The 16,277-nt window shown below is 63.5% G+C and overlaps 2 protein-coding genes across 4 annotated transcripts in view; one reads left to right on the top strand and one right to left on the bottom strand.

The window, feature by feature from the left end:
* The window catches only part of IFT140 (intraflagellar transport 140), a 75,448-nt gene that overhangs the window by 42,930 nt on the left and 16,241 nt on the right, over positions 1–16,277 (top strand). The window lies entirely within an intron of this gene.
* TMEM204 (transmembrane protein 204) lies at positions 614–15,383 on the bottom strand. Its single transcript, XM_030301641.1, has 3 exons — positions 14,410–15,383; positions 10,359–10,514; positions 614–1,360 (listed from the first exon to the last, which is right to left on the bottom strand). Exons 1-3 carry the CDS (start codon positions 14,687–14,689, stop codon positions 1,116–1,118), a joined length of 681 nt encoding a protein of 226 aa, XP_030157501.1. The 5' UTR covers positions 14,690–15,383; the 3' UTR covers positions 614–1,115.

The following is a 16,277-nucleotide window of genomic DNA, read 5'->3' as shown; positions in this document are numbered from 1 at the left end:
TACCCGCGGGCCCCAGTGTCAGCTTCCTGGGGATCACTGCCGCCAGGTGGCGCAGGGCCAAGCGTTTCAGTGCACAGGAAGCGTCCAGGTGGGTGCGGTGGGCACTCTGTCCTGACAGATGTGGACAGGCATCCGGGGTTCTGGAGGGTGAGGGCCGGTGTTGGACCCCTCAAGTGCAACTCTTCAGTGTTTTCCGTTTGGCCTGGGGAGTAACAGCTGACTCACCTCCTCCCGATTTAGGACCAGTGTCATTTGCAATCAGTGTCGTGTCACGAAGGCATCTGTAGACCACCCAGAATTTGGCTGAAGCTAGGTTGAAGGTTTTTATAGGGGAAAAGAGTAAAGCGGTCTCTCTGAATTTTCTTAAACAAATAAACGTTTCCCCCTCTTCCCCTGCCAGTGGTGGACCTGTCTTACCACAGTGTTCGTCTGCAGGCCCTTGGTGGAGCAGGAGTGTAAGGGCCTGAGCGACCCACAGGTGTCTTCCCACCGGGCCTTTAAAAATGTTTCAAGCCTTCCCTTCCTGCCGGCCCACAAAATGCCACAAGGCCAGACCAAATTCTTTTCACCCGCGTGGCAGCGTGATGGATAAAACACGAGTTTTAGACAGCGGTGGGAAGTTTGCATTTTATTTTAACTTAGAAAAATAATCAGGAGCAAAACGGACATTACTGACACAGTCCTGTCATAAAACCGTAGCCATCTGGTTGTAAATTCTAAGTCACTCGAGGAAGATCACGGACCGTTCCGGAAAATCTTCCCGGGTAGTGTGCTTTACCAAAGTAAATGTGACCGAGGACCCACCCCTCAGCAGATAGAGAATAAATTAATCCTAGACCGAGGCGCAGAGTGAGCTGGCTGCCGTCCTTGCACCTGAGGAGCTGCTCTCCTCCTGGAACGTGCGGACAGTGAAGCCCAGTGGTGGGCGCATCAGGAGCGTGGCGCAGGCGGTATATAACCACGTAATATGCTTATGTGTAACGTAGTAAACGCAGCTGTGGGTCGTACATGTATATATGGGAAACCCTACGGATGGCCCGCACGGACAGCCCTGCGGCTTCTACGCTGTTTGGTTATAGTGGAGAGAGTCCTGAGCAGGTGTCCCCCAGCGGCCCTCAGCACGGTGACTCCACGTACTCGTTGTCCAGCCCTCGGCGGAACCGCGCGGTCAGGGAGCGGCTGATGACAATCACCCGGGGTGCGATGCAGTCCTCTCTCCTGTGAAGGATGTTCCAGATGAGCATGGCGGCTGCCAGGGTGGCCAGGAGGCAGGCACCAATGTTCAGGTAGCAAGACCAGGACAGGCTGGTGTACGGGCCGATTCTGTAGAACGTCACCAGCCCGATGACCAGGACGAAACCTGCAAGTGAGAGAGGAGAGTTCAGAAAGGCCCGTGTGGAGCCGGGGCAGGACCGGCCGCTCCGTCTGTAGAGCCCTGCGGACACGCAGCCCCTGCTCCCCCTGTGGGCCGTCGCCCCTTTGTGTGCCACGCTTCAGCGTGGAGCCGCTTTTCATTGGCCTCTGTGGGCCTTTATGACCTTGGGGGGGCCGTCTAATCCTGGCACGGAACAATTTCCGGGGGCCCCGTGAGAAAGCTGCCTGGTCCCGGCACACTATCCCTTTGGTCCAGCAGGGCCGGGCCATTTCCTCTGCGTGAGCTGCTCCCGGCTTGCAGAAATGCTCCATTCGAAAGTAAGGCGTCCCTTACTCTCCCAGTTTATCGGCTCTTGCCTCAGGGAAACGCGGGTTTCGTGCCTGGGGCCTGCCGCCTAGGATAACAGGACACTGGTGTTTGATAGAGTTCAGGGCTGAGTCCGGGCCGGGAGCCCGTACGGGCACGAAGGAGAGGCCCCGCCACTCCTTGTGTGGGTCTCGGACCCCTCAGCCAGGAGGCGCCGGATGAGGCCGCAAGGAGGCGTGATGCCGAGCCGGAGCCGTGGCCGGAGTGGCTGGCGTGGCTGGAGAGGGCAGGGAGGGCTGGGCAGAAGCAGGGGCCTGGGTGGCTCTCACCACACCTCCGCTGTGGCGACCTAGGGGAAGCCGTGTCTTGGAACCCAAAGCACCTGACGAGGACAGAGCTGCTTACAGTGATCCGGACGGAACCCTGGGCGCCTGCCGGACTCGCCCGTGTCCCCCGCCCTGGGCTCTGGCCAGGCCAGCCTCCCGCTGCGGTCCCTCCCCCGCCCTGTGCTGTGACATCCGTCCGTCTGTTCCTGTGGTCCCTCCGTCCCCCACAGCGTCCCCTGCTTTCCTCAGGAAACCAGACCCTGCACGACCCCCGTTGCCCCGGAGCTGAGCCGCAGTGGTGCCAGCTCATGGTTCTGGAAACTTATAAATTAGTGCAGGACGGGGGCAGGGGTAGGGGGGAGCCAGCTTTCACAAGCAGCACGGTGTCATTATCGCGGCACCTTCCAGAAAGCATGAATTAAACATTGATCCACCCCAGTCATGTGCTAAACAATAGTGGCAGTGACTAATCTCTGTTAATTCTCCGCAGTACTTAGGAGAGCTTTTTATACACAGAAAGCTTCTGGATACTTCCTTTCTGTTAAAAATAACTATTTCTCTTTGTCATGCACACTGACAGAAAGAATCTTCTGGCGTTTCTCTCTCCCGGTGAAGAGTGTATCCCTTGCTCGTCGTTCTGTGGCCCCAAGTTTTGTGTTGTCGGGGAAAGGAGTCCGAGTCTGTGTTTTGTGCCATGACAATGAAAACACTTGGTGTGTGCCCCTCAGTTCTCTGTGTCTTCGGGCATTTTCTGCCGGCGAAGGGAGCTCCTTGTGCACCATTCTCCACAAGGCCCGGCAGGATGGGGCAAGCAGGGAGCACCGGGAGAGCAGGCGAACGCGCAGGGTCGTGCCTGAGGTCACCCAGGAGGCACCGGGACGGGTGCTCCCACAGGGCAGGCGGGAGCCTTCTGTAGGGAGCCAGGCCGAGCAGAGGGCACACCAGCGGGTGGGAAGGGGTTCACCCGAATGGCCGCCGCGGTCCAAGTCTGTGCCCGCCCGTCGCCGGCGTCTGGCGTCCTTGCGCTGCTTATAGGAATGTCTGTAAACCTCTGCTCTGCGGCCTGAGCCCCGGTTCTGCAGCATCATTTGTGGCGGTGGACAGCCCCTCCCCAGCTCCGCGGCTGACTGGGGTCGGCCGACAGCACTGAAGAGTAAGGATGGGTCTGTAAAGTCCGTCGCGAGACATTTCGGGACAGGCCGGTGCAGAGCTGGCCCTGAGCCGGAAGGATCCAGGCCCCCTAGCTCACCGGCACCGGAAGGGAAAAGGCGCCTGTCACTCAGATGCGGGTGCCGGGGCCGCCCGCCTTTGCCAGGCCTCGAGTCTCCGCCTCCGCCCTCTGTTAGGCTGCAGCCACGCTGGCCCCTTTTCGCTCCTCCGGGAACCCGGGTTCCAGCCTCTCCGGGCCTTTGCTGCCTCAGTCGGCCCGTGCTGGCCCAGCCCTGGGGAGGAAGACTGCGCTCGGAGCTCAGCCCGGACGCCCGGCCTGTCCCCCACTGTCACCCCTGGGCTGGCGGGAGGCCTCCCGGAGGGCCTTCCAGGAATCCCTTACGGAGTGAATTATTTGAGACAAACCAAGTAGATCCCGTGGTGCGGAATTAAATGCGGCGTGGCCTCTGGGAAGGAGGCGTGACGAAGAGCGACTTTATAGCACCCAAGCCCGTCGGAGGGACGGGGCCCTTTAGCCGCGATGGCGTCTCTCAGCGTTGGAGCCACAGCGGGACGTGCCAGTTCCCGCTCTGCCCCCTCTGCCGGTTTCCACACGCGTGTGCTGTGCGGAGGCTTGACGCGTCCTCGGGGAGCCGAAGCGGCGCTCTTGTTGGGCTAACCAGGGAGGTGCGCCCTGGCCCAGCACGGTGAGCGCAGGTGGGGGAACGCTGCGCCGGGGGAGCAGGCATGAGCCGGCACAGACCCTCCCGGAGGGTGGCCACCTGTGGACGGGGCACCTCCAGGCACTGAAGACCCTGACTCACGGGACCCGTCCCCGACGCGTGTGGGCGGAGCGGCCGCCGGCTTCCCACCCCCACCCAGCACCCACGCGCCGTCCGAGCCCCGAGTGGCGGGTGCCCCTCGGGCCCATGCTGGCCGGCCTCATGGGGTTACTGAAATGTATTGTTGCTTATGTTCTCAAGACGAGCGTCGGGTATTTCTGAAAGCAGGGTCGCTGTCTCCTGTTGCCGTCCGAGTCTGTTTCTTGGCCCCTCCCTGGGGCCGTGCGGCCCACCCGATGCTCAGATTCTGGCGTCACAGCGTGGAACGTTTTTCATGTTAGAGATGAAGGAACGGGCGGGGGAGGACAGAGTAAAGAACAAGAGTTCCCAGGTGCACCAACGAGCTGCGCGTGGCGCCCACGTCCCGCAGTCGTGGGTGACAGAGGTGGCGGCTCCGTGTCAACGTGGAGCCTGCCGGACGGAATCTTAGAGTCTGGCCGGCGGTAGGCGGCACCGGGCGGGTTTCCAGCACAGTCTGCGGTGCGTGTCCCCTCTCTGGCTTGGTTCAGAGGCTGCACCTTACTTGGCTCTTTTTTCTAGGAGAAGTGGGGGGGGGGAATCTATAGTGAAAACCGGTTTAGAAATCTGCGTCGACATGACTCATCCTGTGTAAAGACCAGTTCAACTCAGAACACGTGTGGCCAGAGAAGGGCTTGACTCCCCAACATTAAAAAATGGCTTTAGAAAAGCCTCTCCTCAAGCGGGAAGATGCAAAGAACCTGCCAGAACCGCGGTACGAGCACAGAACCGCGAGAAACGCCCGAGCCACGCGGGGGGATGTTCCGGCCGGTCGCGCGAGGACAGGTGACCCCGTCTGGGTCCCCGGGGGCGGTACGAATGGCACAGACACGGGGATGTCCTGCGTGCCCTGTGTCGGCAGTGGAAAGGATGGGGCACATTAGGCACGTGGCCCTTCATGAAGTTCTCCTGCGGGGCGAGGGGCCCGGGTGTGGGAAGGAGCCCCGGCCCCGCCGGCCTCAAACCACGGGCTTCCCGGCTCTGGCACGTGGTGTGGAGACCCCCTGGGAGTGTCCTGGAGACGGCTCTCCCAGGACTTGTCAGCGATGGTCACGTCTGTCCAGAAACACACAAAAGGGGCGAGTGTGAGCACAGCCTGAATTCTGCATGCGGAGTCAGTTCCATTCTCGCGAATCTGTTTCCAAAGCAAACAGCCGCTTCCTGTGAGCCGGCCACGCGGGCGCTGCGAATCACAGCTCGGCCTGCACGGCGTCCCTTTCCCCTCGCTTCCTTCCTGCCTGCTTCCGAGGGCTGCGGTGCCTGTCACAGGGCCTTCCTGTTGGAGTGACTGTCGAGCACACGCAGGTGGCGTAAGGAGAGACCGTGCAGCTGAACCCTGAACCTTCACACAGCACGCCTGCCCCGTGGTGCCTGCGACTTAGGTGTCGTGACGGCTTCCAGGGAGAGCGTTCCCAGACAAAGAGCACATGGCCCGTCTCGGCACGGCCGCAGCTGGGATGTCCCAGCTTCTGTGAACAGCAGAGTGACGGGGTCCACACGCTCCTTCCTGGAGGGAGGGATTCTGGGAAAGGAAGAGCTGAAGGTTCGACGGGTCTGGTCACCTTTCCACGGAGCTGCAGCTCCCACGCGGCGCCTGGCATGCCAGGGCTGAGGGCGCCGAGGCCCCCAGAGGACGTGGAAGTGAGCGACAAACTCAGGATGTGGTTGGGGTGCAGACCAGCGCTGTGGAGGCAGGGGCCAGAGACAGAAGAGCACTCCATCCAGACCAAGCCAAGCCCTGTTCTTCGTGAAAAACAAAAACTCAGATATTCCCATGAGAGGATCCCCGAGCCTACAAATGGCAGAATCCCCACCAGCTCACGAGCCGCCAGGACCGACAACATCAGCATTCTCACGGGCACGGGGTGCTCAGTGTGCATGTAAATTTTGCCATCCCAAGATAAAAAAATGCTGATTTCCAGAAGCAGAGAGAGGAAGCCAGAGACGCGGGGCCCAGGAGGTTCTGCCATGATTCTGCTCCCAGGGTCGTCCCGCTGGAGTTCCGGAGGCTTCGCGTCTGGAGGAGGAGCGGGCTGGTGAAGGTTGGCGTCCACTGGCCGGGCCACGTGTGCAGGGACCCCACACTCTGCAGTGCCAAGGGACAGAGCATAAGCCTGTGAGCTCGGGGCTGCTCGTTAGCGGCCTAGAGGACGTGAGGAGTCCCTGGACAGGGGTCCCGAGGACAGCCTGGTGCTGTCATGAAGGGGTTCAGCACAACGCAGAACACTGGCCTGCGCGAGTCGGTTGTTCATCTGTCCTCAAACTACAGCGTTTCATGGTGGGATTGTGCTGTACGGAAAGCCCTCGGTCTGAAAAAGCTGCAGGGCCTCTCGGATGACAGACGAGGAGGCTGGACTGAGATTCTGCAGACGTGGAGATGAGGGGCCACTTAGGATCAAAGCTAATCGTAAACCAGGAGTCACATCAAACGTTACAAAGTCGCGGACGCTTGAGACGGAGGAGAAGCCTGACACCACGGTCGATTTGTCACCGGTGGACCCAAAGCCAGGGAAGTGGGACGCCTGGACTACGGGCCCCATGCTGGGACATCACAGAGGGACTGGAGTTTTCCTCAGCGCCCCTGGGCGTCCCCGACACAGTGGGCCCAGCCGGGTCGGCCGTCGGGGCCCTTGCTGCAGCGCGGGAGGACTTCCCGGTCTCCGGAGGGGCTGGGAGGTGCCGCACATGCTCTCCGGTGAGCAGTGGGGGTGAGGGAGGGGTGTGGAGGAGGGAACAGATGAGCGGCCTAGTCCTTGGGTCCCCCACCGCGTCATCAGGCAAGACAAGAAGCAGAGACTGCTAGCCGAGGGCTCTCGGGACTGGGGCCTCACCCCCAGGAGAGCTCAATGCAGTTATTGCAGAGAGGCCAGCCGCGTGGGACCCCGACGCCAGCCTGAACGTGCACCTGCGGCCACGGTGCTCTGAGACCACTTCCGCGACGACCAGGGAGTTGCCCTTCAAAGCTGCAGCTCGACTGAGGAACAGAGCCCTGAACAGCCGTGAGAGTGTCCCGCCTGGAAATAATCCGCCTGGGGACAGATTTGGTTGGTTCCCGCGCGGCAGCTGGAGCCCGGGGGCCACTGGCACCTCACAAGCCATAGGTGGGGTCAACTTAGGAAAGTTCGGAGCCACCAGCGTTCTGGCAAGGAGACTCCCCTCCCCTGTGCTGGCTGCTCCGGCACGCACGCCAGGCTCCGTGGGGAGTCTTCGGCTGACCCAGGAGCCCTGACGACGCTGCCCTGTGGCATCCCCAGCAGACACGAGGTTGGAGGTCAGGGTAATCACAGCGGCAGGTGTGGCTGAGCCTGCACCTCGGGTCCCGGCTGCCCGAGAGCACAGGGTGAGGTGGCTCATCCAGGGCCTCGGAGCCTGGTGCAGCACCTCGACGCCCCAGGAAAAGCCCCGGTATGCTCAGGAACCCTCCAGAGCAAAGGAGCCTCCCTGTGACGCGCCTGCCGGGCAGGCCGCCTGCCGAAGCCGCCCTCGACTGTCTTGCTCCGGGTGTCACTTAGGTGTCTGATGCAGGGTCCGACGGCCACCTGCCTGCGGTTGTCAGACCAGGATGACCGTGCGTTTCGTGCACACGAGCAGGGAGACCAGACACGGACAAGCGAGAGAATAGAGGACAGGGGAAGGGTCAGCAGAGCCAGCTGCCAGGAGCCTGCATGGGCACATGGCCATAGCAGGGGGCCGCCCATGGCGGCTGTTCACCCTGGGATGGGGTCCGCCAGGCCGCCACAGCCCCCATGGGAGCTGTTGTCACAAGGAGCACGTGGAGGCCACACGGGGATGTTAAACTTGTGGGCGGAGGTGGAATAAGGGACAGAAAGCGTTTCCAACTCTAAAGCAAATTAGAATTACACGTGGAAAGTTCTACAAGGAGGCGGGAACCTCCCGTGTGGCAGCTGGAGCAGGTGTGAGGGACAGAGCGGCGGACAGGAAGGGAGTCTGGCCCCTGCACGCTCCAGCTCGCCCCGCCGCCCCGCGGACTCGCCTGCACCATCTCTCCCTGCTGCCCACCCTCTGGCCCCGGCACTGGGGACTGAAGGTTCGCTTGCATAACAGGTACCAGCAGGCATTTCCCCTCCTGGGACAGGATATCCCGGCGCCCTTCAGTCTCTCCCTGACTGTTTAAAGCAGACCAGAGCACAGGAAAAAACCTAACTCTAAAATTAGCAGCGTGGTGGCAGAAAGGCACACGGCTGCATTCTGTACTGTTTGTCAATGAAACAAGTCTAAACACGGCCAAGTGCATTTCCTTTCTGGGCAAAACAGACCTGTGGGGGTGAGGGCAGGGCGCCACCAGGAGACGCCTGCAGGGGCAGGAGGGGCCCCAGCGCCCCTCGGCGCTCCTGGCTCTTCCCGGCGGCCTCCGCCTGTGTGATGGTCTGTGCGCGGCGGCCCCACGGTCTGGAAACGCCCGGGAGAGAGAGCGCCTGCCCCACAGGCAGGACAGGCCGCGGGGTGGCCTGGGCTGCCGCCAGGCAGCCGGGTTTACCTAACGGGGCCCCCGGGCTGCCTTTTCAAAACTATGTTATCTGGAAACAACGCTGTCTTGCTCTGAAGTGAGGGCTCGCAGGAAGTGAGCCGACCATTCGACGCCAAACCTGCCATTTCTCTCCCGTAATTCTAATAAAAGATGCCGTGGTCCGTTTGGGCTGCCACAGGGAGTTACTTCCAGGATCCAGATCTGTCCCTTTCTTTGCTAGGTTGTCACTGAATGTCCGTTCCTAATCTTCCACTTCCTTCTGGGAGGGGTGGAATTTCAGATAAGCTCCCTGTGGTAGGGGTGGGCAGTCTCCACGAGGCCAAGGACCCCGTTTGTGCCTTATGGCCCTGAGGTCAGCAGAGGGCAGAGGGGTAGTTTTCTGAACGGCCGCCGTCCTTTGGGATGTCTGTGTTTCTACCCACAGCCGTGGACGAGGCAAAGAGGCCGAGGTGATCAGACATCCCAGCCCACCTGCCTCTGTAATTCTCAAGACCAGCCTGCTGGGGGCAGACAGAGGGGCCGGTGGGCTGGCGGTTTGCCCCGACCCCCACGGATTGCGGGTGGCAGAGCCGGCGTGCATGCCCGGCACCCCTGCCCCAAGGCGACTCCTTCCTGGAAGCCGCCTGGTCGGCCCTCTGTGCTCCCAGGCCCTGTGGGTGACGGGGCCGTGGGGAAGTGACCGGCCCAGGACCACCCGCCTTCTATGAAAAGGCGCAGAAAGGCCTGTTTCCAATTCCCGATTCCCACCCGGGTCACTCGCAGCGTGTGAATTCCTGCCAGTCGGTCAGCTTCCCTCTCCAGAAAGATAAGGGCCGGGGGCCATTATTCCCGGAATGATTCACTTCAGACTTCCTGCCGTTTCTTTCGCCGGGTTTGTTGGAACTGTACCTTCAACTTTGGGGCCTGCTGCAATTCTCTGCTGGCTGGAGAGGCAAGCGGGTCGGCCGATAACGTCCCCACACCCTGGCCACGCCGTCCCCGCTTCGGACCGCGATCGTGCTTTCCCCAGCAGGCAACAGGGGACCTGAACTGCCCCCAGGTCTCGGTGATCAGGAAAACTGAGCCGGCGGCCAGAGCCGAGGGCACACCAGCAGAGGAGCCCCTCTACTCGCCGGGCTCACCTGGACAGCTTCCGTGGCTACCTGCGTGGAACCTCCCAGAAGAGTCGCACTCCTCATTTACGACTCCCACCACCCCTCTCAGCTTTTCAGGACCACGGGTGCGTCCGCACCCTCCCTGTCCTGCTACCCCCAACAGCCGCCCCTAAGGCCTCGCCACTCTGCGGCCTCCCGGCCCGCTCCCGTGGCAGCGCGGGCGGTGGGCGTGGGTGCCAGGACACGGCGCGTATGCTCGGACACTGGTGTCCTCTCTGCTTTTTGCTGCTCACGAGAAAGGGCCCGTAGCTGAGCCAGGCCGGAACCACGAGCTTGCCCAGACCTCCCCGCTAGCACAATGTGAGCGGGGAAGGCAGAGGCGTGGGCTCAGGTGGGGGCTCTCACCCTGCCTGTGCCAGGCTGCTGCACTGTTGCGGGAGGACCGTGAGCCCAGACCACCAGCCACACCGGCTGCGTGGTCCCAGACTGTGGGAAGCAGAGCAGGTCACTCTAGAGCCTCAGCAGCCGGTGTTAAAATGGAAAAAGGCAGGAGCTCAGGAGTGAACAGAAATACCCATCCGGATGCTTCCTGTGTCTTCACTTCCCCAGGCGCGTTTTTGTGTCATTTCCACCCCAGCGACGGGCCAGAGGGTGACCCACAGGGGTTGTGGTGACAGGAGAAGGCCACAGTGGGCCCAGCAGCCCCCCACGAGCTGAGGGTGCAGTCGCTCTGCCTGCCCGGGGCCCGAGGCTACTTACTCGCCAGCTGGAACGCGGCGGCCATGGCCTCCTCCCAGCACTGTGAATCAGGCGACATCAGGGGCAGGCCCGTCAGACCCAGGACGAAGGTGAGCTGACCCGCAGCGAGTGCCGCCGTGGCCACCAGGTTGCAGGCGCGCATCATGTCAAACTGCACTGTGAGAACGACAGGGGGAGACGGGTGGTCAGCTCAGGTCGGGACTCCACGTGTGCCCGGAGCCCCGCGGCCCTCTCTCCCTGGCTCCTAGCTCCCCACTCCCCTCGTGCCCCAGGCCCGGGGGCCAGACGCACGGGGGATGCACCACAGACGGGGTCAGGGCTGCGGTGCTGCCTCGAGAGGCCCGTGGAGAGACCTCCCACGTGCCGGGCAGCAGAGCGCCGGCCTGCAGCAGTGCACCCGCCGTGAAGTCGGACCCCTACCGCACGGAGCCCCCGCCACGAGAACAGAGGACCGGCCCCACCGGGCCCCAGCCCACGGTGGTATCTGTGACTCGCCCACGGGTGGGCAGGCGGCCTTCAAATTTCGCAGCCGAGGAGCCCAGAGGGAACAGGGCCGCTCCTGCCCACTGTGTGTCCAGCGGCTTCCTCCTTGCCGTTGTCCCTGAGCGCAGACCCGCGCAGGACTGTAGCAGTCAGGGTGGCCCTGCGGGCAGAGAGGCTTCTGAAAGGAGAGGAGGAGGGAGGGGCCGCGGGAGGATGACAGTCCCCACGGCTGAACACCTTCCGGAGCCGGCAGCTGCCTTTGACCTGGTTTGCTGTGTAGATGAGCTGTGTAGACGGTGAGCGTGGCCGGTTATGCCCTCCCACAGGGAAGACACCGCTCTCTTGCCCTGTGGGCTGACAGCTCACACACCGTGTGTTTCAAAGTCGCCTCGAAAAAGTCCCTGCGGTTGCTAGAAGGCCTGACGCTCCTCTGACCCAGTAAACGGCAGGGGTGCCAGGGGCCGGACCCGGCGAGTGGGAACTCCTGGTGCAGAGGGAGGCACCGGCACCGGCACCGGCACCCGCGCTTCCTCGCCTGCCCTCTGGGCTGCGAGCCAGGCTTCAGGCCGATTTGCTCGAACCTTCCTGGCTGCCCACACAGTCTTCGGGGCACAACCCAAGTCGCGGCCAGCCTGACCAGTGGCCACACGTGCGTGCAGGAGACCAGACGGGCCCTGCTGTGCGGACGGAACGGGCTCCAGGCGGGTCCTTCCCGTGCACTGGAAGACTGGCCGGCCTCCCTTCCCGTGGAGGCCCCGCTCTTCGTATGCTCTCTGGGGGGGTCTTCCCGCTCTGTGTTCTTTGCTGTTACTTGTACCGATACGTGACCACACACAAGTTTCTTCTACGCTAAAAGGCGGTCGAACGCGGGAGGTGGGGGCGACCTCAGAGACGAGGGGCGGTAAACACGGTGGGCACTAACAGCCCAGGACCGCGGGCACTCCGGTTCAGAGCCAGACCCGGGGGAGGTAAGGCTGGATGTACACAGAGGAGAGTGGCCTGCGTGGCCCCGGGAGCCAGGGCCCTGCCCTCCCGCTCGCCCACCCCCAGCTCTCTGTCCCAGTGCACTGCCCGCGGCCCCGCGTGCCGCCCCCACCCCCTCAGCCTCTGCCCCCGTGGACGTGAGGATGTAGGCCAGAGGGTACAGCACCGACTGCCCGAGCCCACTCCCCTGACCAGTCGCGGGGGACCTGCCCAGCAGGCGTCCGCCACGCCCGGGGTACGTGACCTCGTGCATAGCCTGGGCAGCGGCACCCAGCAGAACTGTGACATGAGGGACTGAGGCCGGGCAGTGTGATGCGCACAGTTGCGCCTGGGGCCCCGGAGCCGTACACGTTTACCCGTGCCGCGCCTCGCTTCAGAAAAAGGCTAGGGTGCTGGACGGAATGCCTGGAATCCGGAGCTGTGAAACACGCGCAGAGAGCCACGCTGCCGGGGACTTGGGTTGTGAGGTCTCCGTGGAAGCTAGGGGAGGACCTCGGGGACGCTGCGTCCCCACATGGCCTCACGGGGACGAAAGCCACCTGAGCAATGGTCCTGCAGGACAGGACCCCGTGTGCATGGGGGGCCAGCCCCGGAGTCCCCGACCCGGCACACTTGGGACACCCTGCAGCGGGGTCCCCTGACCCGTCATGGCGGGTGGTCCCTCGCCGTGCTCATTCCATGAGTGCAGAGTGGCTCTTACCGGGCCACGCAGGGGCCCCCAGAGCAGAGCGGACAAGCGTGTCCGCCATCGTCCCACCTGCCTCAACGTCTGAAGTCTCTCGGGCCCTGAGAAGGGAGCTCGGAGCAGATTGAGCCCGGCCTGACGCCACACATGCCTGCCTGTCGCGGACGGAGACGACCGCGGAGCCTGCAGGTGTTCAGGGCTGAGCGGGCAGGTGCTGGCGGAGCGCCACTGCTCCCTCCTGCCCCATCCCTGTGCCCAGCGGAGCCGCACGCCGGGTGCTGGTGTGACGGGTGGCGGCCGCGGGCCGGGAGATGAGGTGCCAGAGCCCCCGCAGGAGCGCCGGGCAGCGCGCAGTCCGCCCGTTCGCCGCTCCTGCTGCCCTGCGCTCGCGCCCTGGGGCAGGTGAGAAGCGTGTCAGCAGCTCAGTCTCCCTCACGAGAAGCTTCCATGGCCTTTCCCTCGTTTGCGGCGAATATTTGACACTCGTGTCGGTTAAGGATTAGCTCCACAGATGCCGTACCCGTGGGAGGATGTCCTAGAAGTCTTACGAGTTGCTGATCAGGTTGTCGGGGGATGCAGGCGGCTGGCCGGGTGGGAAGGGGGTCTGGAGGCAGAGCACGTCCCAACCCGTAAATCCTCCTCCTGGCCTCGGCAAGGGGACAGAGGGTCTGGACGCCCAGGGCGGGCACCAGCTGGAGCTTGAGGCCCGGGCAGGGGCTGGGTGATGTGGGCTGCCTCTGGGCCAGGGGTGCTCTGTGGGCCAGGACAACCTCAGAACCCAAGAGGCCTGCCCTCCGCCAGCCAGTCTCCTGGCACCCAAGTTCAACTGCACTGAGTTTTGAGAGCTTGCGGAAAAGTTTGAAATTCCTGCTTGTGGCGGAGGGGGAGGGGCTGACAGGCACAGCCCCCCCCCCCCCCCCGCCAGAAGACTCCCAGACCCAGAGGAAGGGGCTCTGAGCAGAAAAACTGGGGTGGCCTCCCCACAGGGACCTTGGTGGAGCACGTGCCTCTTGCAGCCTCTGTCTCTGCCTGTGGAACGGGACCCCACCCCCACCCCGGCCCCTGAGCCGGGCAGGGCCCCCGGCACGTGGCAGGTGGGGGTAGTCACCGATGAGGACTCTGGGCACCCCCCGAGAGCAGTTACAAAACCCCCACCGAAGCCTCACGTTCTCTAAAGGACCAGCTCGAGTTCGGTCTCCTGCTGATCTTGGAGTTAGACCCTCAGCAGCAGCTTCACAGGGTCCACTCCGGAAGACCTCTGCCTGTCAGCCACTGTGACCACATAGGTGACACATTAGGTGACAAGTGTCTTACACCTGTGAGCCCTTTGCTCCCCTACCCTCAAACCTGACCCCACGGTCAAAGTCCTGTTCCCACCTTCCAGAGTGGTGAACAGACCGGCCGCGGGCCACCAGCTGGGGCGGGGACAAACCCGTGAGGGGCTCTGCTCTCCAGAGCCACTGTCCTGAGCCCCTTCCCTGCCCCCAGGCTGGTCCCCTCCCAGAGGTCCTGTCTGCCATCTGACCCGAGTCGCTGCCTGAACGACTCTGTCAATCCGTGGAATGAAGTCAGAACTCAGCCGTGTTTTTAAGCTTCTTGCTTATTTCACTCACTAACGATCTGTATTTTCCATCAAGGAAAGTGTATTTTCCTTGATTTCGTTAACGTATCTGCCCCCATAGCTTTGCATAAAGGCAGAGAAAAGCCCCATGCTCTCCCAAGAATTCCACCCAAAAGGAGCCAGAGTCAGGTCTGGCTCAGCAGAACTGTGGCCGGGGCTCCCCTGGAGGGTGAGCACAGAGCTCGGGGTTTGCCCGGGTCCCCGTCACCAGACGCGCGCCCCATGCCCACGACGTGCCCCGACCGTTCTAAAGGAGACGGAGAAGTCGGCAGACTTACGTTTGACGGTGCCTCGAGCCTCCTGGAAGCCTGCCGCCTCGGAGCCCCAGCCCAGGGCCTCACAGTCTCTGGCGTCCGCCGGCCCCGGCCGGGCCCCGGGGCTCGGCCCTCCCCGGGTCCCATCTGCCAGCCAGCAGGACTTCCACAGCCCCACGCTCCGCCTGCGCCCGTCCTCCAGCGTCTGGTACACCCAGTTGGGGGTGAAGGCCGCCGCGTTGTTGAGGACAAGAGAGACCAGGGCCACCAGCACCGCTGTGGCCACCAGTTTCTGAACAGTCATCGCTGACTGCCGGTGCCGTCCGCTTGTCCTGGAGAAAGTCCCAGCCCCGGTCAGTCGCTGTGGCCAGGGAGAGCCGAGACCAGCTAGGGGCTGCTAGAGGACATCACCGCTCATTCTCAGAGGCGTCTGGAAGGCCCATGTGACAGGTGCCGGTGAGCCCACCTGGGCCCGTCCTTACCCTCCCTCCTGCACCTGGAGCAGGGCCAGGCCCCAGCTGCAGCCAGCCTCTCCGCCCATCCCGGGGAGGGATCCGGGGCGCCAGCAACAGTCCAGAGTGGTGCGTGCGCCGTCTTCCTGAGAAGCTAGGCCTCTCCTCCCCGTGAGCCACCGGAGAGGTGGGCGGCGACGTGGGGGTATGTCCCGCCTGGCTCCCTAGAACCAGCTCCTCGGAGCAAACCCAGCAGCGGGGCTCCGAGCGGGGCCGGTTCAGCTGTGCCGGAGCGCTTCAGCCTCTGGCTGCCCGAGGCCCTGCCCTGTGCCTCCGCCGCGGAACAGCCGGTCCTGGAAGGCAGAGGGCCTGCTGCGGGGAAGTGCCTGTGCGTCTGTGTGTGTGCGGCGCGCGCGTGTGTCCCCCCCTCGGCAGAGAGGAAATGGTTGTTTTTGAGGCTGTTTTTTGTGAGCTGGATGGAGGGCGTAGCCAACTGCAACAAAGAGCGGCAAGGCTGCTGCAACCAGACGCCGACAGGACACGTTTCCTGAGAGGAGAGCAGGGGGCTTCTGAAGCCCTGCTCCGGGGCCCTCCTCCCCTGCCCTCCCGGAGCAGACCCACGGTCCCGCCAGCCTGGCACTCGGGCACCACGAAGCAGCCACGGCGGCAGATAACCGCCCGGAGCATGAGCCCCTGCGCTGGGCCTGGGGACATCTGCACCCAGCTCAGGACGGGCAGGGCTCTGGTGGCCAGTCACCGGCTCTAAGGACTTGCCGGCCGTTCCCCCAGCGCGTAGGTACCCACGGTGCCCCGGCCCTGGTCGTGGCAGTTCACAGACGGTGGAGGAAATGGCCGGGCATGGTAGAGAGGCCTCCTGACACAGGCCTTTGCCTGGGTCGGGGCCACACCTGCAGACCTGCCGGGCCAGAGCATTGTCCTGGAGGTGCAAGAAGGTGGGCTTCTGGACGTGCAGGGCAGGTGGCCCAGCAGGGCCTGAGGGCAGAGGGCACATCCCTGCCGAGGGGGCTGCAGCCCCTCTGCGTGTGCAGACACTCGGGGGAGGCTGTGCCACCCCACTGGAGAACCCCATGCCCGACCGGGGCCCCGGAGCGGCTGTGCACAGAGAGAGCGGCGCCCGCACCCCCCTCTACAAACACACGTACCCTGGACGTCGCGCGGGGAAAGCCCTCGGGCCCCTCTGGCTGCTCGCCGCCTTCACTAGCTGCCCGGCCAGCACCGGGCGCCCTCGTTATGGGAGAGGAGGCCACACACCTGCGAGAGGGGCCCGACAACCTGGAGAGGGACGGGCTCGGTCCCCTCGGCTTGGCCCTGTCCGCACCTGGGACGCCTGTGCCCTGCTCGCCTCCCGCTTCTGGAGCTCTGGAGAGTTCCAACGACTTCGACACCGAGCAGGCCTCGTGCCCTGGAAGCCTCGGCCCC

Source organism: Lynx canadensis, chromosome E3 (assembly GCF_007474595.2).
Source record: "Lynx canadensis isolate LIC74 chromosome E3, mLynCan4.pri.v2, whole genome shotgun sequence".
Classification (NCBI taxonomy): Eukaryota; Metazoa; Chordata; class Mammalia; order Carnivora; family Felidae; genus Lynx; species Lynx canadensis.
Note: the sequence above shows the minus strand (reverse complement) of the source record. Positions and strands in the feature narration are given on the sequence as shown.